The sequence below is a fragment of the Lipophrys pholis genome (genome assembly GCF_963383615.2).
Source record: "Lipophrys pholis genome assembly, chromosome: 17".
NCBI lineage: Eukaryota > Metazoa > Chordata > Actinopteri > Blenniiformes > Blenniidae > Lipophrys > Lipophrys pholis.
The window spans coordinates 21538051-21565632 of NC_137643.1; the positions used below are offsets into that span (position 1 = coordinate 21538051).

Below are 27582 nucleotides of genomic sequence, written 5' to 3' on the forward strand. Positions count from 1 at the left end.
ATGGCCTCGCCGCGCCGCACACGTCATTACATCTCATCTGTGTCTCAAAGAAATAGCTGCATTGATAGTTTTGTATAATTACTAAGGCATCTCGCTTCCTGGGAGGATTCTCGAGAGTTGGGCTACAGAACCGTCAAATCCAGTTTCTGCGAGAATAATTCATGTGCTTCAGTTTATTTGGTGTAAACTTTCCCCCGTCTGGATCGCTGCGTCTGACAGACGATCACCATAAACATTGATATTCAGCAGCGGGCGGCCTGCAGAAGGAGAGCGGGACGTGTGCTGGGTTTGTTAACTGGCCGAGTGCAGGAGTTCAGCACGCGTTTGTTAGAGCAGGTGTTGCAGGTGAACGGCACATCAGCAGAGGACTCCAGCTCGGCGGCGGCCCCGCAGTGGCCATGTCAGATACACTGCAAAGATAAGACGGGGATAAAAGTTTGCACCGTGGGCGGCTCCGTTGAGATTCTTCCCCTGTTGTGAATTGTTTTGGTTTAGGTGTTGAGATGTTGAGACAGTTTAAGGCGTTTTGTGCCTGTACGTCCAGTGAAAGGGACGTTATCTCATTTGGTGATGTTCTTGTAACCACGACAACCGGAAGTACTAATTCTACAGGTGCTTTTATTTTGTTTGAGACAGGAAGTGTATTTTTTTTGTATTTTTCTTAGTGTTTTTACAATATTATTTGAATGCTCGTTTGTAACCGAATCTTTAATCTTCAGTAAAGTAAGCCCAGTTCAATCTAAAATCTCTGGTTTCACTGAAGAAGCTTCCACTTCACATCGTCTCCCTTGCCCCATTGGACCATTTTCCCACAATTCAAACGTAATAACGACGAGATCCTCCACCGCCTGATTCCAACCTGGATCTATTTCTTCTGGTTTTTATTGGAGTGGACGGGTCGGTCACCCACCTCCACTCTTTCACCTCCAAGGTGGAGGAAGATCCTCTTCACACTGATGAGACGACTCTCATCAAAAACTGTTTTCACGGGAGGAAGTGGGCAGTGAGAAGCCGACAGGCCGAGGTCCAGGCAAAATAAATATGCAACAGACAAAAGCTGGCTGCCGTCTTTCTCTCGGTGTGTCTCTACCGGCAGCGCTGCCAATGCTGCTTGTCTCAACCTCAGGCTCGCTGCTGCTCCAGGATTGATAGCATTTATTTATTTATTTATATTTTTTTTTTTAGGAGCCTGACGAGCTCGGAGTGAGACGTCCTGCGGGGTAGTATGGCAGGACCTACAAATGAGTGTTTTGCCTCGGGGTAAAGAGTTGGATTCTGTAGCTTTAACAGCCCCGTGAGATGTGCAGCTTATCTTGGCTGCTGTGAATAAACATTTTCAGAGATTTTTCACGCTTCCAAGCCCATTAGGAGCAGTTTTAATACTTTCACCTCCGCAGCCAATGGGGCTTTCTGTCCGCTATGTGGTGGCGACCTAAAGCTTTTCAGAAAATAACTGAGAAATGATCCCGGCTCACTGTGGGCGCCAGTCCATCAAACTCACATGTAAAGAAGCATTTTCATCTTTTTTTTTTTTTTTTTTTTTTTTTTACTATTGTGTCCAGAAAAGACTAGAAAGGGAAAAATTTCTTAAACGGGTTCATATTTAGAATAAATTAGACAATAAAAACGATGTGGAAAACGATTGCTCACAAATTCAAAATGAAGAGCAACACAGGAGATATAGGAAAAAGATTGCAAGGTCTCGGAAGGTACGAAACAGCAGCTGTCAAAGGCTCCAAGTCACACTGCAGGTCTTGACGCTCAATTCAGATTTTTTTGCTGGTATCCGATTCCTTTGAACTGCGTCGCATTTCCCTGCAGTGTGAACAAATATACTAATAGTATATAAAAGTCGTGGGGAGCCAGATGAGAAAATGGCCTTTCACCACAGAAACAGCCACAGCTCTGCTCAGGGCTGTACTGACTTACACCTCCTTTTCAAACACAGTAAATACGTATGTAGTGGTAAATCACATTGCTTGTTGTATGTTAAGACTAATTTATTCTCCAATGAATACGCCAACTTCGTGCTTTGTCGTGAACCACCTTTAATCTTTCAGCATGAATTATTTTGCGCGACCTGGAACACTTTACGCTCGTCAGACTCCCCATCTCCCGTTGGGAAATCAGTTTCTCCATCCTTTTTTAATTCACTATCTCGTTTTTATACAGGGAGAGCTTGAACAGATCAGGCTTGTCTTGTTTCACTGTCCGTTACATTAAAATCCCCACAATGAATCAATGCTAGACTTTCCATAACGCACCAAATTCCCTCTTCCACTCCGTAATAGCCTCTGAAAGTGCGTGGCCCTTTAAGGCGAGCGTCGCTGAACTTGGTGAAGTTGTTTATAGCTCTCTTTTGCAATAATGATAATGCGTTATGTCATCTGCTTCTTCGGGGTAAAGCTGCAGGGGCAAACTGTGCCGCACACGGGGACCTTGCATGCACAGTTTACCCTCTGAGCGGTGAAAACAGAGCAGCCGACTCCGGAGTCAGAGACTCCCGACCGAGTGCATCAGCACCACGGGAACACATTCCCATCGATCTGTGTGCAGACCTCCATCAGGCTCCCGCCAGGACTCTCCGGCAACGTGAAAATAATCCACTCGCTGCAAGAGTGCAAGTGGGGGCGAAGGCCCTTCAAATCATTTTTCAATAAGTGGTCGAACGGTGTATTAACGAGCGTCTTGTTTCCAGATGAAAGGCCGATCGCTGATTCGTGTTATGACGGTGTGAGGGATAACTGCTGCCAAGCAGCGAGGTGCTAATTGAAAGATCAAAGATGTGATCTGGCAGACGGAGCTGCTGGAATTAAGAAACTCATTGAACAACTGAAGCCTCCATCATAGAGCGCAGATGGTCGACGTCAAGGCACCAAAACACATGTCTGTTTTAGTAGTTAGTGGAGTCTGAAGTGTTGATGACCAAAAGAGCCGCGTTTGTGGTTTTCTAACAAACATGTAGTTTGTGTGGGGACGCGAAACATGTTAATTACCCGAAATGAAGAAAAAACACCTATAAAAATACTATAAATACAAAAACTGGGGTTGCATTCATGAATTGTCATCGCTAATTGGATATACTTTAATAATTCTTTCGCTTTTGTAGGCATGTTTAGACATTTTTCCTTTTTTTCCTACTTTATCCAATGTATACATCTTGGTTATGTAAAAATTAACATTATATTAATTAGCCTAACATACTAAGACTTATTTACACGACGATGTTTCAAGTGAAAGCGCATCATTTTTATGCTTCTGTTTCTGAAATGTTTCACGTTTACGTGATAGTATTTGGAAAACGTCAGTTTACATGGGAGTGGCAGAAACACTGAAGTGATGTAGTTAGTATGTCAGGCCACTAGTGGGTGCTGTTAGGTTTGTTTCTGTCATGAAACCACACACACATGCATGCAGAGAACAGTAGGAACATTAACAATGGGAGTTCACGGACAGACGATCAAGTTGAATTTCCATCACAGGTGACAAAACTATAAAACTCCAAAGTCCCAGGAGAATACTGACTGGGAGTCATGACGCAGCGGCAGCGTTTCAGAAAAGTCACGTTTCCTCCGTTTCCAGAGAAAAGGGAGATGTAAATTTTCTTTTCAAAAAAGTTCCACCTTGGGTTTTCAGTGGCTCATATGTTAACATTTATCGTAATATATGGGAGAAGTTTCACGTAAATAGCTTTGAATTTATTTATTTTTTTTACTTTAGATTGATTAATTTACCATCGATAACAGTTTTACCACTGTCGTTGAAAGAAATGTGTTACGTCACGGTGAATAATTGGTTTGCTTCACTCATAATGAGTCAAACTGCCTCCTGGCATCACCTGCAATCCATTATTCACCCGACTGAGGGCTTAAAGTCAAACTGACTATTGTGAAGTGGTCAATTGAGGTTTTTTTCTTCATTAAACAAAAACTGAAAACTATGACATTTTACTTATTTAAAGATAAAATTTTGAATGTTGTCAAAAAAACACACACGTATCAAGCATCTTAATACGACTTAACCTTTGTTTTTTTAACATACAAAACAGAAAAAAAAAAAAGAAAGAATAACAAATGTTGATGAATAAAGCAAAAATCAACGTCAATCATCTGTCACGTTTGGCCTGTGCAGAATTTACAGCCAAACCTCGGACCGGCTAACTATTTTCAGTGTCGTCATTCAAAGCTGGATCAGATCAAACCAAATGTTGGAATAAACACCCAGAAACAGATTATCCGTGCAGCAGCTTCCCAGCGATGAGTTACGAGGCCGTGGGGATCCAGACGAATGGATTGCTTCGTCATTTGGAAGGAAGGTAAGCTGAGTTTGTTTTATCGCCTTTTAAATGATCCGGGAGGTGCGCTTCTGGACGAGTTTGTTATTATTCATGTGTTGTCGTTTTTGCTCTTGATGACTGCTGAAGTCGCGCCAGATCAGGTAAAAAAAAAAAACTCCTTTAAGGATTCATGAGGAACAGCTTTAATCACACCCTAAAATTACAACCTAAGTAATCATTGTGTGTATAAATAGAAAACAGCGTCATCCGGGTGTGAAACAATCTTGGCCGCTTTATTGACTGCCACCAGAGAGAAGGAGTCATCAAATCCTTTGTTCTGATGTATTGGAGATTTACATAATCTAACCGAAGTAACGGGGAATCCTGGGGCATTAAAGCCGTCATCGCATCAAGGAAATTCAGAGGAGAGAGAGCAAACTTTTTGAGTCTCCGGGCGGCGGTGGAAGGATTCCGCTCACCGCTGGGAAAACAGAAAGAAAGAAGTGGGAATATTAATCCCTCCCCCCTTCCAAAAGAAAAAAACTGGCGATATTGTACATCCAGCTCTCCAATCAGTCCCTGTCAAGAAGGACAATGTGCGCCCATCCCACCCCACTTAACCACAACAACACCCGACAATCACTGTCCGACCGGGGCTCCACCTGACAGGCCCTGTCAAGATTACAGTGCTTCATACTGGAGCGCAGCGATGACAGCTGGTCGGAGGCCAAGTGGCGGCCTCTGGCCTGCGGGGGGCGCCGGGCCAATCACCGAGCCCCTCTGCTGGATGGAAATGGACCCCTCCAAGACACTCTGGTCCTCCATCGCCTGTAGACCACATTATGCCCCCGTGGAGGGGATCTAAATCACATATAAGATGCTTTCTTGAGCTGCTGGAACACACACACACACACACACACACACACACACACACACACACACACACACACACACTTACACACATATCTTCCTACAGTTCATAGTGAATGGTTGTCGCACGCCTATGACGTTTTCAGCTTCTGTTTTCATTGTGCAATCTGCAATTCATATTGTGGTCAAAGTTTATTAGATTCATATCGTGTCGTGTGGCCAGCTGTCAGTTTATCAAGACTATCAAAATTCACAGAGTACGTCGCAGCACGACGCATCTCTGGATTGTGCAAATAGCCGGAAAAAGTGAGCACAAGGAGAACATGCAGACTCCACAATAAAAGACCTCAAGCTTCTACGAGAATCTGCACTGTCACACAATGGAGTAACAAGTGCCACGACTGGAGGAGCATTGAAATAAGAAGCATATTTGTACAAATAATCCCAAACTGTTAAATTCTACCGTTTGACTCTGGTTCTGCAGGTTTCTTCCTGTTAAGAGGGAATCTTTATCTTCCCGCCGTCTCCTCTGCTTGTGGATTTTCTAAAAGTGGGATGACTGTGTTGTATTTGATGCTGTATACGGTATATCTAAAAAATAATTTAAATACTGTACTAGTAACAGTAACTTCTCTAATCGTAATGTGGTATATCGGACTGGGCCAAACTGTCCTGCGAGGCGTTTTTGGGTGTTTAAAGGAAAGGCTGAGGAGCGAGCGGGGAGCTGGAAGTGACAGTTTGCCGCCCGGTGTAATGGAAACTGTGACTGGCACAAAGAATCCAACAAAGACACTGACTCATCTCCACACGCCGCCTCTATCAGAGCCGCGCGGCCTGCAGATGAACCGGCGAGGACGCCGCTCGCTGCAGCTGCTCCGCGCCGCACAATACAAACACTTAACTCCGCTTTTGTCAGAAGCCGAACTGACTCATGCGAAGGTTCGGTTACACATTTATCGGTTTCCTTTAATTCGACAATCTAAAGATTATTTTGTCCTGGATGACGGGCGTGAAGGAAATTGCCGTAATGACAGTGAAATGTGCAGCATTGCAGCCGTTTGCGCTGCGATTTCAGCTTCTTGTATCAGTTTCCTCGCCCACAAATTCTTCCCATCGACATTTTTCCTTCTTAATGTTGTTTTAGGAAATATAAGAATGGAAGATCATGCATGCTTTTAATCAACTGATAGTCTCTACTAAACATTTTCATTACTTTACTGCAATAATTGACAGATTTATTTATCCGTTTGAGACATGAGAATATACACACACAAAATAAATATTCAAGTACACGCACACTTATCTAAACATATATATTCGACATATATGTCCAATTCAACATGTCTGCAAAAAGAAAAGGATTAAGAAGAATTAAAACTTGTTTAATCCTGTCCCTTATAAAATGTGATTATTGAATATTGGATAATTATCCTGCTTTCTGAGTCTTTTTTTATATTTGCTTGTACAAGTTAACAGCTTATATCTCACTTAATTTACAGTTTCCACACCTGGTTTGGACGAATTATACTTCGGATTGGTTGGTAGTGGCTTCTCAAAATGAGATTTTCGGTGAACACAGAGAGGCTGTGGTCATTTTAAAAAGTTTCCCCGGTAGGTTGTACTCAGCTGACGTGTTGTCACGTGTCCAAAAACACGAGTCCGCACGGCTGCCAGAGGCGCTAACGTCTTCTGGGGTTCGATCCTTTTATTTATAATTATGATGGTTAATTGTGAGAGTTGTGATTTCAGCTTTATCTGCAAACAGGAAGTGGATAGAAAAAAAACCTGAAACATGAACTATGTAGCCAACAAGCCCGGATTTGTTGCCACTCTAAGATTAAGGTTTTATTAAAACAACAATAGGGAATCACGTCAAATGAAAACAGAAAACTTTCATAGTGTTTTTGCTGCCGGTGCTCGGAGCCACTGAAAACACAACTTTTTGAAAACGTTCGGACTCAGTCTCCATGGAAACTGAAGTTTTGTGAAACGCTGCTACTGGTCGTGCGCACCACAGCTGTAGTACACAGTAGATGGACAATCCTGCAGAGCGCCATAACTCCCAGTCCACATTCTCCTGGGACTTGCTAGTTTTATAGTTAATGTTATGTTATGTAATGTTATCGGGTATTATTTTGTTTGCATGTGTGGTTTCATGACAAAAACAACAGCGCCAACTTGTGTCCTGGTATTATAACTACATTGTTTTAAAGGAGTCATATTATGCTAAAGTTACTTTCTAATGATTTTTAAACAATAATATTCGTCCCCACACCTGGAAAGACACTCCAGAAGTGAAGACAGTCTGTCCTCTCTCTCCCTGGCTTGTTTCAGTTTTTAAAAAGTGTGTTGCTTCAACCAGCCAATCAGAAATCGAACCCTATATAGTGTCATCGGGGGTTTAGCCAATCCCAATCAAGGTAGGCCCTCCCTTTGACTCCTCCCACAATCAGGCAGCTCTGCTCTGGCACATGGCACCACCAGAGGAAGTACTTCCTCCTCTTCCCAAGATGGGCATGTGTGGGCGGAGCCAGTCCAGCTCACACAGACACAGCAGATTCTGAATGCAGCTCCTATGATCCAATATTCAAAAACAATGTGTTTCCACTTGAAACGTTGTCGTGTAAACTGGGCCTTTGACGCCTCCCTGCTTCTGCATGCCAGCATCATCATCAAGCTCGGATAAGGAGCCTCTTGTTGCTATCAGATCGAGAACATGCAGGACGGTCGTGCGACAGGACCGGGATTGCACACTAATAGATTAAATCCAACTGCACCACATAGGCCCCGCCCCTTTCTTCAATAACCAATCATATGCTAGGCAAAACTAGCAACAGGTTTAATGGTACAATTACCAAATTATATTGTAACTTGATACATTATGTTGGTATTTGACAGTAGATACTGTTATTATTGCTAAACATTGTATTTTGTTTATATGTTTTTATGTGGATTGCACTTTTTCTGTGCATTCATTAATTTGATCCAGATTCCAGCAGTTTTACTGTAGATCTAGCAGTTTCTCCTCTTGCAGTGCTCCCACCTGTTGCACCTTCATTTCTGATAAAAGCTCCGTTTTACTAAAACAAACACCACTATTCTGCTGTTGTTAAGCTTTCAAGGCAGACCTTAATGCTCCTTTGTCATCCTTCTCAGAATGTTAATATGTCACTCTGACTCCCTCATTATTTTCCATTCCATCTGCTTGATATTGGCCTTTTTATCCGAGGCGACACGCGACCGGCGGCGGCGGCGCTCTCCAGCTGCAGAGAGCGGCCCGTGAAATCTCAAATTAATTTCAATTAAACGAACACATTTTTCATTTCATCATTGTTAGCCGCAAATATCGTCTTGATTAAAAAGCAATTATGTTTTTTCGTCTGCCGTTTAACGCGGGCTTTAAAGTGCAGCGCGCCGTGATTACACTTTATTAGTCTGGGTTTCACTGAGACGGTAAAATAAAATAAATAAATAAAAAAGGAAGCCAATGCTAGATTATTTCCTTCGATGCAACGAGGGGCTGTGTACAAAAACATCACTGGTGTGTGTGTGTGTGTGTGTGTGTGTGTGTGTGTGTGTGTGTGTGTGTGTGTGTGTGTGTGTGTGTGTGTGTGTGTGTGTGTGTGTGTGTGTGTGTGTGTGTGCAGTCAGAGCCTGAAACCTGCATTTCTACTGTATATGTGGAGATACACACACGTGTTGATATTTCCACAAATTTACCAGAGATCACTCTTGCATTTTAAGCTGTCCTTAGTTTAGTCTCCCGGCAACTGCTGAATATATATATATATATATATATATATATATATATAGCGGAGGTCACACAGCTCGATGAGGTGTGACGATAAAGGCGACGGGCCTGTGATCTCCACTCCAACCTGCGACTGCTGCAACCTGTTATCAGTCACTCAGGTGACGCCTCCAGCTGCAGGTGACGCACTGTTTTTATTTTATTCCTTTTTTTTTCGAATCCTTTCAGATCCTCGGGTTATAAAGCAGAGCCGTGAGATGCAGCCCACTACAGGTGTCTCTGGTGCGCTGCACTGGAGGAGTAACTCATTTAAAGTCTGCGTACGCAGAACAAACAGGCACCTAGAAGAGTGTCTGTACTGCTTGAAGAAGAAGAAGAAGAAGAAGAAGAAGAAGAAGAGGAGGAGGAGGCCACGCCCCCACACGACAGGCCACGCCCCCTCGCAGCAGACACATATCTGTGAAGCAGCGTTTTAACTTTTCTTCGGCGTAGCTTGTTTCTCGCTTCCAGTGTTTTCAGAAACACATTTTGCTGAACTGTTTCAGTAATAAAAGAGAAAGTTTGTGTCTGAGCCGCCATGTTGGTTCGGTTTCAACCGCAGGAGCTGAGTGATGCGTTCAGGTGCATCATGTAAGTCCGCCCTCTGACATTTTAACGAGCTGCGGGGCTAATACAGTAGCAAGGTTACATGTTAAATATTATTAAAATATGACAGAGTCATTAGCGAGCTGGAACACGCATGCACAGCACACAGCAGTGCAGAAGTTTTGGCAGTGCGGGACCTACACGGTTCGGTCAGAGGGAGCATTTTGTTCAGCGGGACCCCACAGTGCTGAGCTTTCCTCTTGTCCTTAAGGAGTATGAATCGGCCTTGAGCCTTCAGGCCGTGTTAACCTGACAATGTTCTCAAGTGAATGAAACCTGTTTCGAGGTTCGGTGCTCGGAGCCGCTGAAAACACAACTTCTTCAACTTCCACTACGATTTGTCTTGTAAAAGAGGGTAAATCTGAGGAAGTTAAAAAACCTTTGTTATTCACCTCTAATACCAACAGTGCCCCTTATGGCTTGACTTGGTACTGTTACAGGTCAGTGTCCATGACGCTCCAAGAGACTGGAATAAATGTGTGTTGAAGCATCTGTATCCACCATCAAACATAAATAACTTGATTGAGTCAACCAAGTCCTAATTGTGGTATTTTTTCAGATGCAATTTTAGGTAAATAACATATGAATTGGGGGACAGTGGAAGTCAAGAGGCTGGTCCAACATTTTTACAAACATCTGATGAGAAATGTGTGTAGTCAGTTTTGCACTTTTCCACCAATGTAAATTTTGTGAAAACATCACAAAACGGTGTTTATATCCTTCCTTCTGCCCTTGAATCCATCCAGTGTTGATATTTTCCCTCCATTTTGTTTACCTGCTCTGCTGGTTTTCTAATAACAAGACTGTAGTTGACACTACCACACCTAAACCTGCTTTAAGGACCATTTCTACTATTACGACTATTTCAAACAAAACTGTGAGTAGAATCATTTACTACAAATGAAGCTAACATGCTAACACAAGGTTTCTTGAAGTCGGTTTCCCACTCACACACGAGGCACAGGCCATCCAAAGGGAAACCGACTTCGGTCTTGCGAACTTTCAGTGATTTATTGGGTTGTAAGTTAACCCACACTTTGGAAATCAGTGCGTTATTGTTCTCTCTTCTTTCATGAGGGCTTCATAATGTCTCTGCACCGTGAACATTTGCTTTGTTATGCTAATGGAGAGGCTGTGGTATTAATGGAACGAGCTCCTCACAGCGAACACATGATTAATGTGTCCAGCTGGATGCTCCGCGCTCTTTACAGTGGATCAACAAGACGCCACCTGAATTCAGCAGGTCCATCCTCCTGCAAACATCTGGCAGAGAAATCTTAATAAACATCTTTCAAACCTATCGTTACAGGCCCACACGATGGAATTTAATTAGTTTCCTCAAACAGCTCGTTGGTTGACACAGCCCAAATTGTTTCCTTATCTTTGCCGCGGAGGGTTTTCATTTCACACGTTTCACTTTTCGGCGATGATTTGAGAAGCTATCGATGCGCCGCAGGAGAGTAAATGGAGCTTTTCAGCAGGTGAGGCGAATCTCAAAGCGAGTGGTGCGTTCGAGCTTGGTCCTCCAATACTAAAGACACAGACGACTTGCTCAGACGCCGCCTGCCAGTGATTGTCCTCTTTTTCCTGGAGTGTCGGACGGACCGAGGCGAGGTTATGAAGTCTGGAGGAGACGTCGCGACACTTTCCCGTGATTGTCTCGGCTTTCTCCTCTCGTGTCGAGAAAACTGCAGCTCGCGGCTCACAGTGTCATCTCTGAGAGCGGCTAATGATGATCGGCTCCATTTTGTTCACTCCACGCTTCACTTTTTGTCCCTGAAGACGTTCTTACTTCTTTTAGCCAGGATGGAAAACAACGACTTTTATCGTTTTATCCGTGTTGGAATACTCCGCAACTTAGATTATTTTCCTTATTCCACTCTACTACGAGAGACAACTACTGATTTTACAGGGACTATTTATAACGGCGGATGGATACACGCTAAATAAAACACAAATTTTATAAGGGACAACTTCAATTATGTCTCAGACTATGAGACAGCAGGAGTTTAGAGGAAAAGTTACCAAACAGCAGAGGAAGTTTAACCCGGACTATTTTCAGCGGCGGATTGATACACTATATCAAGTCAATATTGCATCATAATTGGATTTAATTGGAGGATCAATACACTTATCAAAGAGGAAATTTTAAATGACATGAATATAGTCCAAAAATATTTGGTCACCGACTAGGGATTCCTGCAATCTGATTGGCCAGCTCAGGTGCCACTCCAGCTGATTCATGAAAACTGTGTAAATGAAGAATACGAATAATGGATTAAATAATCAATCGGAAGTTTTAGAGAGTTTAGAACAAAATCAGAAATGTGGAAGGGATTTTTTTAATCTCCAAAAGTTTGACGGTGCAAGTTGGCTAATATGAAAAAAAGCTACAAGCTAACATTAGCCTGAAGCTAACAGGACAAATCCAGTACCTCATGGTAAGTAAAGGAAATCAATTTATATTGGAGCTGAATATAAACTCTAATGAACATTATGTCATATTTTATTCACAAAAACAACACAACTTCAAGTAACACTGTTGCTAGTGGAGGAAATTTTGCAATGGCTAAAAATGGGCGGGGCTTTCTTTACTCTCGCTCTTCAAGTACACAAAGATTCATACAAACCCAGAAACAACTGGAACAGAGAAGTAACGACAGATTGTCCCTCTTAAGGTCGTATTCTGGTGGGAACCTTCAAAGACCCCAAGTTTCAGTGGCATGAGTCATGTTTTAAGGTGGTAGTTTAACCGTTTCGACGGTTAGTATGCACAGCTTTGTTGACGTTGTGAATGAAAAAACAAGGTGGGAACAGAAAAACGGCTTCACTGAAAGTGTTTTTCAACTTGTCGTGATCAACTGTATCATCCTACAAGTACTGTAGATCTACTATCAACTATCCAAGATCTGTGTGGACCTAAAACAAATAGTGAACTCCTGCAATCAACATACACTTTTAAAAAGCTTTATTTATCCTCTTTCGTTCCTTATTTCAGTGGTGGTCAACACATTTTAGGTCAGAGGCTGCCTAAGTTCATCTTGACTAGACTGAACTGGTAAAATAGTGCCATAATAAATGTTAAATTTTCATTCTAAAGTTTTTCTTTGTTGTGGTGCAGAGCGTACGTGAGGAAATGTCAGGGGTCTTCTGTCACTAAACCAAACACATACTCCAGAAAATCACTACAACCTCAAAATGAAGCCAATTTTTCCCCCCATATGCATGTTTTACAAACTCCCCTAGACACCATGGCTTAGACGGTAGTTTGATAGCAATGAGGTAATTAGCTTTCATGGCAGCATCACTGCTATCTCGGCTCGGATCTCAGTGTTTTGTCTGCCACTCTTCAGAAATTTGTTAAAACAAAAATCTATGTTTTCTTCGAAATGTTTACAATTTGCTTGTTGTTTGGCCAGATTGGGGCCACGGGGCCTCAACGCCGTAAAATTGCTGCTTCAAGCTTCAGTCTGATAAATGGAACTTTTTCCAGAGAAAAGGCCCCATTCATGACCAAAACACCTCCCACTCTATGGGTCAGATCCGGCCCACCAAGCCAGCCCGAGGAATCACCTTGAAAAAAAGGAAAAGAAAGAAAAAACATATTGGCTACGGTTTGTCGAACAAAAAAAGTAGCTAATATTTCAAAAACACTGTTTACGTACGAATAGTTCGAATGACACAAGTGAGATGAAGTTTGATTCTTTACTGCAAGTGGCAGGATTTACATTGAGTGCTTGTCACTCAATCGGAGGTTTGTTGGTTTGTCTTCCAGTCTCCCCCGTTCGTGTGCCAAAGTGTCCTTGAGCAAGACATTGAACCCCGAATTGCTTCCAATGAATGGTTTGAGCACCTTGCATGGCAGCCGCCTCCATTGGCATGTGATTAACAGCATATTGTGATCAACTCAATCAGCTGAAAAGTGCTCCATAAGTCAAATGCATTTAGCTTTAGTCTGGATATCGATTTGTCTTTCCTTCAAAAAGTCCTGTTTATTCCATGTTTTTGTTATAAAGAGTTCAGAAAGCACACGGTGTGAATGGGTAGTCACTGAGCTGTCTGTGTAAAATCAGCAGACCTGGGACTGTTGTTGTTTGAAAGAAAAAAGTGTGATCGAGTCTGCTTGTTCAATCTGCTTCATCCAACTTGAAAGTGACCTGGTGTGTGTTCTGTAGCCTGGAAACCAGCCGTCAGCTGCACCTTTCTGCTGCGCACTTCCAGCTCTAAGTGTTGCCTGGCAAAACTGAAGACCAGCCTGGTGCATTAGTCCCCCCCCCCCCCCCCAAACACACACACACACACACACACACACACACACACACACACACACACACACACACACACACACACACACACACACACACACCTCTGCCTCCCATCCTCACCCTTTCACTCTCACCCGCCTCCTCTTGAATAACATCTCGTGACTCGTCGCTGTGACCTCTGCGCGCGTAAAAATTGCGGAAAATGTTCAACCACATTAGGTGACGGGGGTCTATTTCAATTTTAAACCGTTTTGAGCTCAATCCAATGAAATTAAAATAAACGGTTTGAAGTTTAACTGTTTTATTGATAATAATGCTAAATTAAAACAGTAACACACTTTACTCCTTTTTTCAGTAGATCAACATCAACGTTATAAAGCAGTTTGAGAGGGGGGATTTAGTGAAACACAAGTGGAAACTGGTTTAAATGTGTGTTTTAATCTCGAATCATCGTGTAGAAAAGTGATCTGCACTCAAAACCTGAACCCCGGGTCTGTTTCCAAGCGTAAAAACTGAGTAGAGTCGAGTGAGTGTGGAGTGAGTAGGAGTGACATCAGGTTTCAGCAGCTGAACTCTCGTCCTGCCTGCGGCTGATCTTCTCAGAAGAGCTGTTCCTTTCAGCACCACCACACCGCCTCTTGCTTCTCCACCTCCTGCTGCTTCTCTCGCAGCCCATCCATCACAACACCACACATCTGGTTACAGTAACCACACCGCGCGCACTGATCTCGAACCAATCACGCACTACGACCAGAGAATTGACTAAAAGTTACCTCCTGTCGTTGCACCAGAAAGAAACGCAATGCCTCTCCACATTACGTGCCTGTTTGTCCCGTTTGTTATAAAGAAATCAGAGGCTCTTCGTGCGGCTGGATGCGCAGTTGCGTCCTCCAGCTCAATGCGCTGCAACGTGTTGCGTAAAAACTTTAAAGACCTGCGTGTTTCAGTTCGGCTCTGACCCGACTGGAGCACCGACACGTGCTAATTAACTGAGAAGAAACAGTTGTGATTGCTCGGAGGAGTTAAATGTGCTCGTGATGATGCGCGTCCTGTTGCGCAACAGCTTACCTATGGTGGTGATCACCGTGATGGCAAAGTAAAATGACCCCGCGAATTTCCACTGCACCCCAGCTCTGTGGGGCTCAGCCTCCATGATGATGGTCTCCAGCTTGCGGTAATCATCCTCGCTGATGTTATATTTCCCCTGGAGACGCTTCTCCTCCGCCTCCAGCTGCTCCTTCTCGCGCATCTCGAAGTCGGACTCCAGGGCGTCGAAGACGGCGGCCCCGACGAGCAGGTACGTGAACGTGCAAATGATCAGGGACAAGGTCCGCACGTTTTGCCGCTTCATGGCCAACAGGAACCGGTGACCGAGGGGATCATGTCCCCTCGGGTTCCCCGGGAAGGCGCAGCAGCGGTGGGGGAAGCCGTGCGGGGAGCAGCAGCAGCAGCGCCCGGGAGCGGAGGCGCAGGAAGGTGCGCTCCGGGGACGCTGGCCGCAGCGGACGCCGGAGTCGGGACACGCGTGGAAATCCCGAGCCTTGTAGTGATCCTGGTAACACCCCCCCAGACCCTGCTCCTGGTTGGCGGAGAGGCACAAGAGACTGCTGGATCGCCTGGACCAGGAGCCTTGCAGCCGAGAGACCCTGCGCAAGACCTGCCGAAACCAAGTCCTCCCGGTGCGCAGTGCCATCAACAAGCTGCTTCCAGAGCCTGCTGTCCCGATTCTCCTCAAGCGAGATCAAGAAATGTCCCCGACCACAAATGATCGGATCCTTCTTCGGAACTTAGTCAGTGATGTGAACCTAAACGCTCTTTAACTGAGCATCTTCTCTCAAGTTTCAGCTGAACAGCAACCTGTTCGCTGTAACCCCATCAGCGTCCAGGCTATTTTTAGCAGCCATTTCTCCGCGTGCAGGAGTAAAATAAATAAATAAATAGATAAATAAAAAATCAATTTTCTGTCTGTGAAATCCTCCAATCTTCCTCACAAACAGCAGGCATCGTCATCATCATCATCACCATCATCATCACCATCAAGAGAAAATGTGCTGAGTCTTCCAAAAATGACGGGAGTCAACGAGTAACGGAGAGCAACATCAAGTTGGGAAATGTCACGCTCACTCGATGCACAGGAGGATAAAAAAAAAAAGAGAAAAAATCTCAGCCTGGTTTTCTCCTCATCTGTTGCTTTCCTCCTGCATCCACTCGCCACTTGTTACAGGGAACAGAAAAATTATTCCAAACACCAAACCGCTCCTGGTTGAGAAATAATAAGATGCTTCAGGATGCAAGAATCGAAAAAGACTTTAGTGATGAAATAAAGAAACCTGGTGGAAGGTGAGGACGCGCTCCGAGCCCGCAGTGCCACTCATCCTCTGTTGCGCACATCCAAGCGCGCGCTCCAAGGCTCTTCTTCCCAACTGCCTGTAGCTTATCAGGAGAAAAATGAACTCATATGGAATGATGTAGAAAAAAAGGGGGGGTGGGGGGGGGGGGGGGGGGGGGGGTGGGAGAAACTACTTGCACGTGCCTCTGACTTAATCGTGCGCGTCACGAAGTGTTCGTATTTTTAAAGGATCCACATTTTTATGTCTCCGGACTGAGTGAGTGAGTGAGTGAGCTTGGTGGGCGTTCCTCCTCCAGTCTCTGAGTCTGTTTTTTTTTTTTTTTTTTTTCTTATTTTTCTTATTTTATTTACCAAATCGTTTCTTTTCTTTTCTCTTTTTTCCAAGTGTCACGATTCATCCGAGTTGTGCCTCCCCCAAGAGAACCTGCCCACTCTGTGCGCGAAGAGTCTCCCCCCAGCCGGGCAGAGCGTCTCTCTCTCTCTCTCTCTCTCTCTCTCTCTCTCTCTCTCTCTCTCTCTCTCTCTCTCTCTCTCTCTCTCTCTCTCTCTCTCTCTCTCTCTCTCTCTCTCTCTCTCTCTCTCTCTCTCTCTCTCTCTCTCTCTCTCTCTCTCTCTCTCTCTCTCTCTCCTCCACCCCTCCCACAGTGACCACTCCCACTCATCACATGGAGGGTTCACTTCAGCCACGGCTGGACACGTTGATGCATTTCTTCCCTTCGTTGTCGAGCTGTGCATCACTATCATCCTCATCACCATCATCCTCATCACCATCGTCAGCCCTCCACAGACAGAGGAGCGCAGCCGGACTCAGCTGCGCTCCTCTGTGCGCTGTCCAGGGTTCTGAAGAGCGGAGGCTTCACAGCGAAGCTCGTCCTGCTGCTGCTGCTGCTGTTGCTGCTGCTGCTGCTGCTGCTGCTGCATGCTGCTGCTGCTGCTGTCAGCCAACACAGATAGATGGACCCCGCAACAGGGAGGAATCAAACCAAGTGTTTTTTGAGAGAATCTGGAGAAGTGAAGGCTTCAAAACGGATAATCTTTTAAATCAAATACAGAAGGAAGTTATCACACATCCCCAATGTCATCAGTTTTTACACCCAAAATTAGTTCCATCCATCTGAACTGTGTTAGTTTTTGTGTTCATTTCATTCTCTATTCCTATACCAGCCACAATGTATCCCCTTATTGCTGTACATATTAATATTTCACGTTACTTATTTAATTTGTATTCTGTTGTATTGATAGTATAACTCTTTTCTATTGATCCTGTGTGCTTTTCTGTGTATTTATATTGTGTTCTATCTTCTGTGCCGTTTAAGGCTGTGCAGGCCTGAGTCGATCACTGTTTACTATATTCAAGGGAAAGATACATCCTGGACAGACCTCCGGTCATCACAGGACCAACAACCACACACACTCACATTCACAGTTGGGGGCAATTTAGGAACACCAGTTAACCTCACATGCATGTTTTTGGAGTGCAGGAGGAAACCAGCAGGTATTTCAACCCACAACCTTCTCCCTGCGAGGCAAAAGCGCAACTCAAAGCTCCCATTAGCCAGTTCTACTGAAACAAATTCAGATTATTTCAGAACCAGCTGCTCAAGCTGGTTCATGTTTGATTGTCTTGAATTTAAAATAATAAGTTTGGCTGATAATAAAGCTCGCAAAAATAAAGTCCACTAGGAAGGTAAGGTCGAGACACATACAGGCCAATTTCATCTCGAGTGGCTGATCCAGTAAAGTAGTACCATTCAAGTTTTCCATTGTTGTAGCATACGTGTAGTAGTATACGTGAAGAAAATGTCTATATCTTCACACAAAATAAGAATTACTAATAAATATGATTACAATCTCAATCAAAAAGTCAATTTTAATAAAAACCTCTGGTGCAAAATACAGTGGAGTGTTCACTAAAGTTCTCCTGTAGCAGTTGCATTATGCATGATTGTACCACCTCACCCTGACAGCGCGGCTTTGGGGCTCGTTTTCCCACTACGAGGAAGTCGGCTTTCATGGCAGCTTGACTGATATCTCAGCTTGGATCTCACTGTTGTGCTGTGCCTGATACTCTTCAGAAATATGTTATTGAGTAAATTATTAGTGAGTTATTGTGCGAAAAACTTTTTTTTTTTTTGTCCCAGTGGTGCGGTATGGCTCAATGCACCATCTTGTGGAACAAAGTTGTATTACAACAGTGATCGGTCGTGGTTTTTCCTGATGTTTATTTTTTTTTCTTCTGACAAAATATCACATACTGGCCCTTTAAATTTATGTAGCTTTTTTTCTTATTTATTTTTTTTAGTGGTTCACACGTTCCAATAGTACAAACTGAGTTTCTCCAGATACAGCAGCTTTTAAAACATGTAAAGATCAGGTACACTCAATACAACCTCATTGTTTTTTTTTCTCATATCACCCCATCGGAACGCCTTCGTACTCAGAGTGCCGCTCAGTGGAGTTTCTACAAATAGATTGCGAGGCAGAGTCTTCAGCTATCAGGCTCCTCTCTGGTGGAACCAGCTGAGTTTCAGCTCAGGAGGCTAAACGTCTCTGCTCTACAGCCTCAGAACGTTTCTATTGGATAAAGGTTTCCACTTCAGTTCAGTTCCTCCTGGTTCATTTTCATAGATAAGCGGTTGCAGACTGCCGGCAGACATTTAACGCATCAAGGTGGGAGGCCGTTTGCCCTATGAGGGGATTATAGGTCCTCCTTTTTGTTCCCACAGTCCGGACCTGCTGAGTCGGAGTGATGGTGAGAGAGTACAGGCTTCGGCCTGCGAGCCTGCTGGACGAGCATGTCCACATGCCGGTTGCCATCATTTCTATACCCACAGAAGTTCTTACATATCGGGCCTGACGATCAGAAGACAGGGAAGGAGGTTCTTATTAATCCTCCAATGGTGAACTGAATGGAACGTACCATGTGAGGATTGTGTTAATCACGGCCAACTCTTTGAATTCCGTCGATTTCTATTATTTTAAGACTCTGGTGAAACTGTGAGATGTTGACGAGGGGCCGTTGATGCTGAACTTGTAGTGGAGTGAAAGTAAAGTAGATTCATTCTGTTGATGGTTTGGTTGAGTGGGCGGGGCAACAGGTGTAGAATACCTGCGGAGGAGAGTGATGGAGCTGCTGCCTTGCTGCCTGAGAACCGATGGATTCAACCGTGGGCTCAGTCTTGGTTACCGGCTGCGTTCTGTTTGGACTTTTTCAGTAGTTTTCATTAATTTTTTTTCCTCTTTACAATTGTTTTTTTTGTTACTTGTGTGGAGCGCTGTACATAAAAAACACCGCCACTCGGCCGAACATCCCTCTGTACCTCTCCATACATTCATATCTCAGCACAGCATGTCATTGTGGTTTGTCTCTCTCCTGGAGTCTGGGCTTTTTTTTTTTGCTCTCTGCACCGTCTTGCAGGCTGGAGAGGCGAAAGATCATCGTCTGCAGCGAGGACTTCATCGGGCTAAGGAAAAACCTGGTCAGCTGCTTCTTCTACCTCAAAACTGATAAATATCAAAACATTGTTGAATCACAAGCTGAGATATTCGAACCCTCCCAGGAAAGGTTCCTCTACTTGGGGAGGGCAGGCAATGTCTTTACATGGGAAACCTCTTGAGGCAGACTCTGAGACGCTGATCAGCAGTTACTTGTTTCAGTCCTCGCTCTAGTGAAGGTGGTAATAGAGAAAGATCATCTGTGAAAAGCAGACCCCCCCCCCCCCCGACCTTGGCCGACCTTGTTTATCAGAACCATCAAGAGAAGAGGAGACTCAGCGGAGTCCAACACCCACCTCAAACAACTTCATTTCACTCCTGAAGCTCCTCCCACAAGACATCTCGGATGTTCAGAATCTCCTCTCCAAATTAAAAGAAGACTTGTCGACCTGTCTTGTGTTATTGTCCCACTGCTCCGTGGCCAGGACAGAATCTGTCCCGTCCAGTTTGCGTCAATATTATTTCTTTGTGGGTTTAAACGATATCATTTCCAGGTCGTCATGACGGGATAATCTCCCAGCAGGCAACAGGTCGAACACACAGATGGACGCGTGTAAAGTCCCTCCTGCGTCCTGCTTGTTTGACAACAACGTGTTCCGTGTCCTGATGACGTCTTTTATGAAGGTTTATTGACGTGGGACTCATCGGGGGATTTGTTTTTGTCCACAGAGCCTCCAGTTTGACTCGGTGGGACGTTTTCAGAGCGTTTTTCATCGGCTTTGACATTAGAGGGATAAAGAGTCAAATGGGGAACGAACAGTGATCATTTTTCACTTTTAAAACTCGAACGTGAACATTCTAGGTTCAATTCAAAACTCTACGTTTTAGTTTCCTCACTGAGTCCAGATGATGTTGGATCTCAAGAAGTGATTTTTTTTTCATACCGACTGTATGTCGTGTCGTCAGACTTCTCTTCTTTTCTTTTTTTAATAATCAGGAACATTGTCCTTTTCCTGGAATTCCTTATTTCCCAGGATGTTTGGAGATTCAGAGTAAATTTGCTGATCGTCAAAGCCAAACACTTCCGCCGTACTGGACACACGTTCTATAAAGTCCTGGACTGGTGAGTCATGTTGTGCTGCAATGATCCGGATGTTTATTGTTATCATGGACGTACACTGAGGCAACAAGTCGTAAAGAGAACCATGGTCGCGTTTACAACGGTTGTGGAATAAATGACTTTTTAGTAGAGGTCAGAAGCTTGACGTCAAAACAAGCAGATCTTTTGGGGTTGTACTCCCAAAGCAAGACTTTTGGTTTAAAAGGGGAATTTTACCATTTCATTAATGAATATGATGACAGAAAACTTTCTCATGTTTTAAAAAACACCTGTAAACATCTGGGGAAGTGACGAGACCCGTTTCTGGATCACGGGGAAACATATTCTCCTCTTCCTCAGCTGGGCTTTAGATAGCGGATTTGTAGTTTTACCAATGTTCCTACTGGTGAAACGTCTTTCTTGCTTTGTTGGAATTATGTCCAAGGCGTTGAGTCGGTCACATGTCTGTTTATTGTTTCCCTGTCCCAATCCCATCGTATTGCTGAAACAACTAATGGATTTAATCGAGTAAAATAGGTTTTCAAAATAGTCGTCAACTAATTTATTATCGATTAGTTGGTAAAAATGTTTTGTTTTGTTTTTTTTAACCATAAGCGGCCTGTTTTTTCACATTTCGCAGCGACCTGTTCTCGCAGCGACCACAGTGTGGCAGTAACGAGCCACCCGTGGCTGTAATCTACCAGCACAGCAGGAGATGCGGTCAATACTTGGCCTTGCTTTGCATCACGTGGGCCCCAGCACCGTCAAGATGGCGGCTGGCGAAAGGTCCAAGAAACCAGAGAGAAACCTGCAAACTGAGAGAAGGTTGAGACGGCAGTTTATATTTGTGTACATTTATTGCTCTTTAAGCATTAATTAATCTTATTGTGTTCCTTTTAACGGAAATTATTGAAATAAATTGCTGTGAAGTGCACAATTCTCTTGTGTTTTTATTTTTCTACATAAAGATGTGTTATTTATAACTTACCTGGGTAAATAAAGATGTTTGTTTAAAAAAAAAAAGAGTAATTGAATGATGTAAAAATAATCAGATTAATCAATTTATTAATTAATCTGATTAGCAAAATAATCCCTCGTCGTAGTCCTACATTGTATCTCAATATAATGACAATAAAGACATGTTTACTTTTATCTCCTGTCTCTCCATGTCGTAGCACTGTCATCTTCCAAATCATCGCACAACACAACACAACACCACACATTTATTTTTCTCAACAAAAAAGGTATTGATGTTTCTTGCCTTGAAATTGTGAAAACTTTCCAATAATTCAGTTATTTGCTTGAAGCAGGAACTTTGAAGTTTACGATGAGGTTCTACTCAGCGGCTCCACTGGCCAACAGGTGACCATCGGTCATGACAGAATCTCTCCAGTAGGGGGACTTTGGCCTCACTAACCCGTATCTCTACATGGAGGAATAACATCTAAAGGTTATTATGGCACTATTTTACCGATCCGGCATAGTTGAGATGAAATCCTGTGACTAAACTGTGTTTGACACCCTGATCTATTAGCTTTGTTCAGTTTTACAGTATTGTTTTGTAATTTCTGTTGGATTTAATCTTTCCATAAACTGTACAGCACTTTGGTCAATGAGAGTTGTTTTCAAAGGTGCTTGACCAATGGACTGTGCCGTGTCTACTTTCCAGCGATTGCTCCCAGTGGTGCCGCCACCTTTCGACCTGATTGTAATACTTCAGTATTTTCACGTTTTATTCTGACAGGAGAAAATTTGGACAATAAATCCATAAAGTATCCCGGGCTGATATTCTTTCTGCCGTCCCCGATGATCGGTACAAGACGTCCAGAGAGCTTTAGCATGAATCATGCCGTTGGAAAATGTATAGCATAAAGTGAAAAATGCCACCGCCTGGTACGTTTCATTCCTGTCGTGTGTGACCTGGTACTTTGATTTGTTAACTAGAGCGTTTTGATGTCATTTCCCTTCCTGCAAAGCTTTTAAAGGTTTCCCACAAAGAACACAAGGGAGCCTTTCCTCCCTCCCTCGTCCGGCTAATTTTAACTTCACAGTGAAACAGCAGAAAGTCCATCTTCCCCGAGAAAGCACAGCGGATCCCGCGCGCCGGAACGTCAAGCCGCATCCATTTGTGATGGTAAACAGGTCCCGCTAATCAGCGGCGTCTGGATGTGGAGTCTGGCTATATTTAGCTCCGCGCTCTCGCGTCTCGAGTTCCCGCTCAGCCCACCTACAGAACTTCGAGCGCGTTTCTGGAGTCGCTGGAAGAGGAAAGTTTAATTATGGCAACGCTCAGATTAGTCTCCATGGCGATGACACCGAGCTCGCGGTGGCGTCGCGAACAGACAGCGAGAGATCTTCTCCTCTGACGGGTAGAAACCGGCAACGCTGAGAGGGAAACAAGCGGCAGCGACTTTTAAGAATGGAACCCGTCTCCCACCTCGGCGAGTCTTTTAGGAGAACAACTCGGTATAATCTCAGTTTTGAGTTCGGAAAAATAACAGCAAACACAACAAAACGACTGTCGCGGTTGTTGTTGGGAAAGATGTAATATGTCTGTGAACCTTCAGCCCTTGGAAAAATCCATTTTCATCAAACAAAACCACACGAGAACCACGAGGACGAGCTGAGGTGAACGTTGTCTCTCATCACTTCCTGCTCGCTGGTCACATGATCAGTTCATCCAGTCCAGAGACTCTTTGGAAACTTTGGGCTGAAGTTTCGGCCGACGGGTCTTCGTTCAAATTGTTTTACCTACAATTCACTTCAATACACGAGTCCTTGAGACGAAGGGTGTGTCCTAATAGTCCCTCCTGTCTCCTCTCCTGTCCACTTTTCCTCAAACCCCGGAAGTGTTGAAGTGGCGGCCATGATAAGGAGCGTTGGAATTCTCACTAAGCAAAGGACAGGAGGCTCAATGCTTCCTGTAGAACCTCCTTCAGCCGAGGAAACACTGATGCTTCCTTTACCAAAGGAGACCGGATCACGCTGCCCCACAATTCCTTGCGGCGACAACATTTAAAGGGACCCGCTCATCCGAGCGTTCAGGGAAACAACTTTAAATAATCTAAAACCCAGATCCCAACTATGAATGTTATGTGGATGTTGTAAAACAAACATGGTAAAGTAAACTTGTGCAGACCTTTCTCAGTTTGATTGGTTCTTTATTCACCCGGCAGCCGTTTCACTTTAGTTCCTCTTTTCCTCTGATTTACATCCAAACCTTGAGATATTTGAGATTATATCAGTGGTTAGAGCCTCAGGGGAAAGTAGTAGAAATGACCTTTTTGTAGTCCATATTCAGAAATGTGTCATCCACGGGGTTAAGGTAAAGTGAATAGGAAAGGAGAAAGGAGGGACTATTGGGATGCTCCTCTTCCTCCTCCTCCTCCTCCTGTCTCCTCCAGGCTTCACCTGCAGGATCCTTATCATCCAATCAGCAGCAAGCTGCTGCCATGACCACAGACATCTGCACATAGACAACACCCACAGATTTAACAATTGTTTGACAAAATAAATGAAATAAAACACGTTGAGCATTCGCAAACTTTTACACATTTCTACATACGATTTTAATAAATCCAAATAATATGTCTTTTAATCACTTTTTAAATACACTTTTAACTCTTTCTTCATCCAACTAGTTATCATGGGCATATATGTATTGATATTTTTCACTGGGCTACAAGAATATTTCTTCAATCAAACTGTCTGGAGTTTATCCTGCATCCTGATGGATGGATGGATGGATGGATGGATGGATGGATGGATGGATGGATGGATGGATGGATGGATGCTTATCTTTCTCTATCAATGGTCTCAGGATACTACAGACGACAGGGTGGGGAGTTTTAATGTGTTTCTATGTGGTTGAAGATGGTTTTGTACATTAAATCATCCCACTACACCTTCCAGGTGGAGCAAATCTGAACTGGCTTCTCTGCAATGACCTGGTGAACCAGTGATTATAGGTGACCTGGTGAACGAGTGATTAGATAAGGACCTGGTGAACGAGTGATTAGAGGTGACCTGGTGAACGAGTGATTAGAGATGACCTGCTGAACGAGTGATTAGAGATGACCTGGTGAACGAGTGATTAGAGATGACCTGGTGAACGAGTGATTAGAGATGACCTGGTGAACGAGTGAGTAGAGGTGACCTGGTGAACGAGTGATTAGATCAGGACCTGGTGAACAAGTGATTAGAGGTGACCTGGTGAACGAGTGATTAGATCAGGACCTGGTGAACGAGTGATTAGAGGTGACCTGGTGAACGAGTGATTAGAGATGACCTGGTGAACGAGTGATTAGATCAGGACCTGGTGAACGAGTGATTAGAGGTGACCTGGTGAACGAGTGATTAGGGGTGACCTGGTGAACGAGTGATTGGAGGTGACCTGGTGAACGAGTGATTAGAGATGACCTGGTGAACGAGTGATTAGGGGTGACCTGGTGAACGAGTGATTAGAGGTGACCTGGTGAACGAGTGATTAGAGATGACCTGGTGAACGAGTGATTAGAGGTGACCTGGTGAACGAGTGATTAGATCAGGACCTGGTGAACGAGTTATTAGAGATGACCTGGTGAACGAGTGATTAGATCAGGACCTGGTGAAAGAGTTATTAGAGATGACCTGGTGAACGAGTGATTAGAGATGACCTGGTGAACGAGTGATTAGATCAGGACCTGGTGAAAGAGTTATTAGAGATGACCTGGTGAACGAGTGATTAGAGATAAGCTCGACAGTTTTTCTCAAAGCCAATCTGAGGGGCCTTAAGGAAAATGAAATAAAAAGGTTACTAACAGTGGATGAAAGAGTCAAACTCTGACATGGAAATAAACAGACTAACGTCGCCAACATGCACAAGGAGACGTTAGGAACTGAAGCGACTTCTGGAGAACGTGACAAGAAAACCAACATCAGATTGTCCTGCTGTTCACTCAGGATGACAGGTGGACATGTGTCAGTCAGCGAGGAGGACAGTAAAGGTTCGGTTCGCCAGATGGAACTGCAGATGGATGTATTCCACAGTCAAGTACAAACGTCGACGTACCGCATTCCTTCATATTGGCCAACTCAGTCCTTTCTACCTGCGGCCCGGCCTGGCGGCTCGGGCTCAAGGTGGGAAGTTCTGCACAGTTTCTCAAGAGTTTTGCGGCAAAACAAACCTGAGAGTGTCTTTTTGTGGAAGAAGGGCAATTAAAGAAAAATAATCCACGACGTATTTAATGTGACCACATTACAGATGGATTATGGTGATACTTTAACGCCAACATTGTCGTTAGGCTTTCCCAGGGCTCTGGACTGCCAAAAGAGCCATTTAAAATTTAATTTAATTTAAAAAAAATGTGTCTGTAGCTGCAAACAAAATTATCTGAAATGGAAAAATAAATAAATAAATAAATAAATAGATAAATAAATAAATAAATAAATAAATAAAGAAATAAAGCAATAAAGAAATAAATAAATAAATAAATAAATAAATAAATAAATAAATAAATAAATAAAATAAAAGCTATTCATACAAAAACGTCACTTACATTCATAAAGTGTCATAGGTACAATCTAGATATACTTTTATACATTTTTTGTCCCCATGGATTTTTCTGCTGCAGCCATGTAGCTGCTTACAGCCACGGCGCGGTTTCCCCACTTGTTAGAGCAGTTTGAGCTAAACAAGCAAGTTTATTCTTTATTATTCATAATTCTTTTCCTTTTTAATATTTTTTTTTTCTTTTTCTAAAGACTAAAATAAACTTAATCAATCTTAATTTGACAGCTCTTCCTGTGAAATATTTAGTTTTTGTAGTTTAATGTTTTTGTTTTCCATTTTTAGCAAATCCATCTTTTCTGGCTGTTTTACCTCCTTTAGCCTGGAGATGAGAACAGTTTTGAAAATGTTTATTTACAAATAATATTCTGAAAGCTTCATGGACAGAGAAGCTGAAGAGTCAACATGAGTCACATATGTGGTTTATAAGAGTCTACTGGGACGGTTACTCTGAACAAATACACGTAAGGAAGATTTTAAATTGCAGGGCAACAAAAATAAAATTTATTGAAAAATGTAAAACAAAAATTTTTTTATGTTTTTTTCCCTGCAAAAACACTCCAAGGCAAAACACTGACTAAAGCCTGCTGGACCCGTTCGCTATCGATTCTTGGGTTCATCAAACTGTTACTGCAACTGCATTGATTTTCTGAGACTATCCCTGCACTAAAGACATCTTATCAGCCATGAAATAGGTTTCATTGTCAGAGTGATCTCGTTCAAGGAAGAAAAAAAAAAAGAATCCATTATGAGCCTGAGAAGAAAAGAGGATGGCTTAACAAAACATTAGTTCTATTACAAAGTGAGACTTAATAAGTGCTTGAACTATGACTGTTACATAACATTATCCAAGTATTAATCACTGTTCCTCTTAAGTGATGTTTGATCTTTGATGGATCGTTTTTTCCAACCACCTCTTACAGGTGAAAAGAGAATAATTGAACTTCTGCACAGCTTCAGTTCGGATCCAAATCAGTTTCCCAGGCAATGGGAGGTGAGACGTACCTGCACCGGGCTCGGTTGTCAGGAACAACAACACAACGCAGCAGTTCCAACATGTTTTCCTTGGATACCCATTAAATTGCCTCTGAGAAAACGTGTTGGAATCTCTCCGGCAACCTCATTTGCCAAAAAACTTTTTTGTTTTTTGTTTCAGAAATGTTTTGTGTTTACACGGCAACGTTTTGAAAACGAGGTCCGTTTGCACAAAAACGGCAGAGAAGCTGAAAACGACGTGGTTAGTATGTCGGGACGGACAACTTACCACAGCGACTCACCAACCAACGGAAATACTGGAGAATTTGATGCAACAATAAACCGTCCATCTGTGTCTTCGTCTTTTT

The 27582-nt window shown here is 43.4% G+C and overlaps 1 protein-coding gene across 1 annotated transcript in view; it reads right to left on the reverse strand.

Annotated features, from left to right (window-relative positions):
* Nucleotides 1-15500, reverse strand: part of kcnk9 (potassium channel, subfamily K, member 9) — a gene marked incomplete at both ends in the record, with an annotated part of 46623 nt that extends 31123 nt beyond the window's left edge. Inside the window, one exon of the mRNA XM_080484139.1 lies at nt 14876-15500. Coding sequence (XP_080340265.1) covers nt 14876-15500 — 625 coding nt within the window. The remainder of the gene's footprint in view (nt 1-14875) is intronic.
* Nucleotides 15501-27582: the final 12082 nt, after the last annotated feature.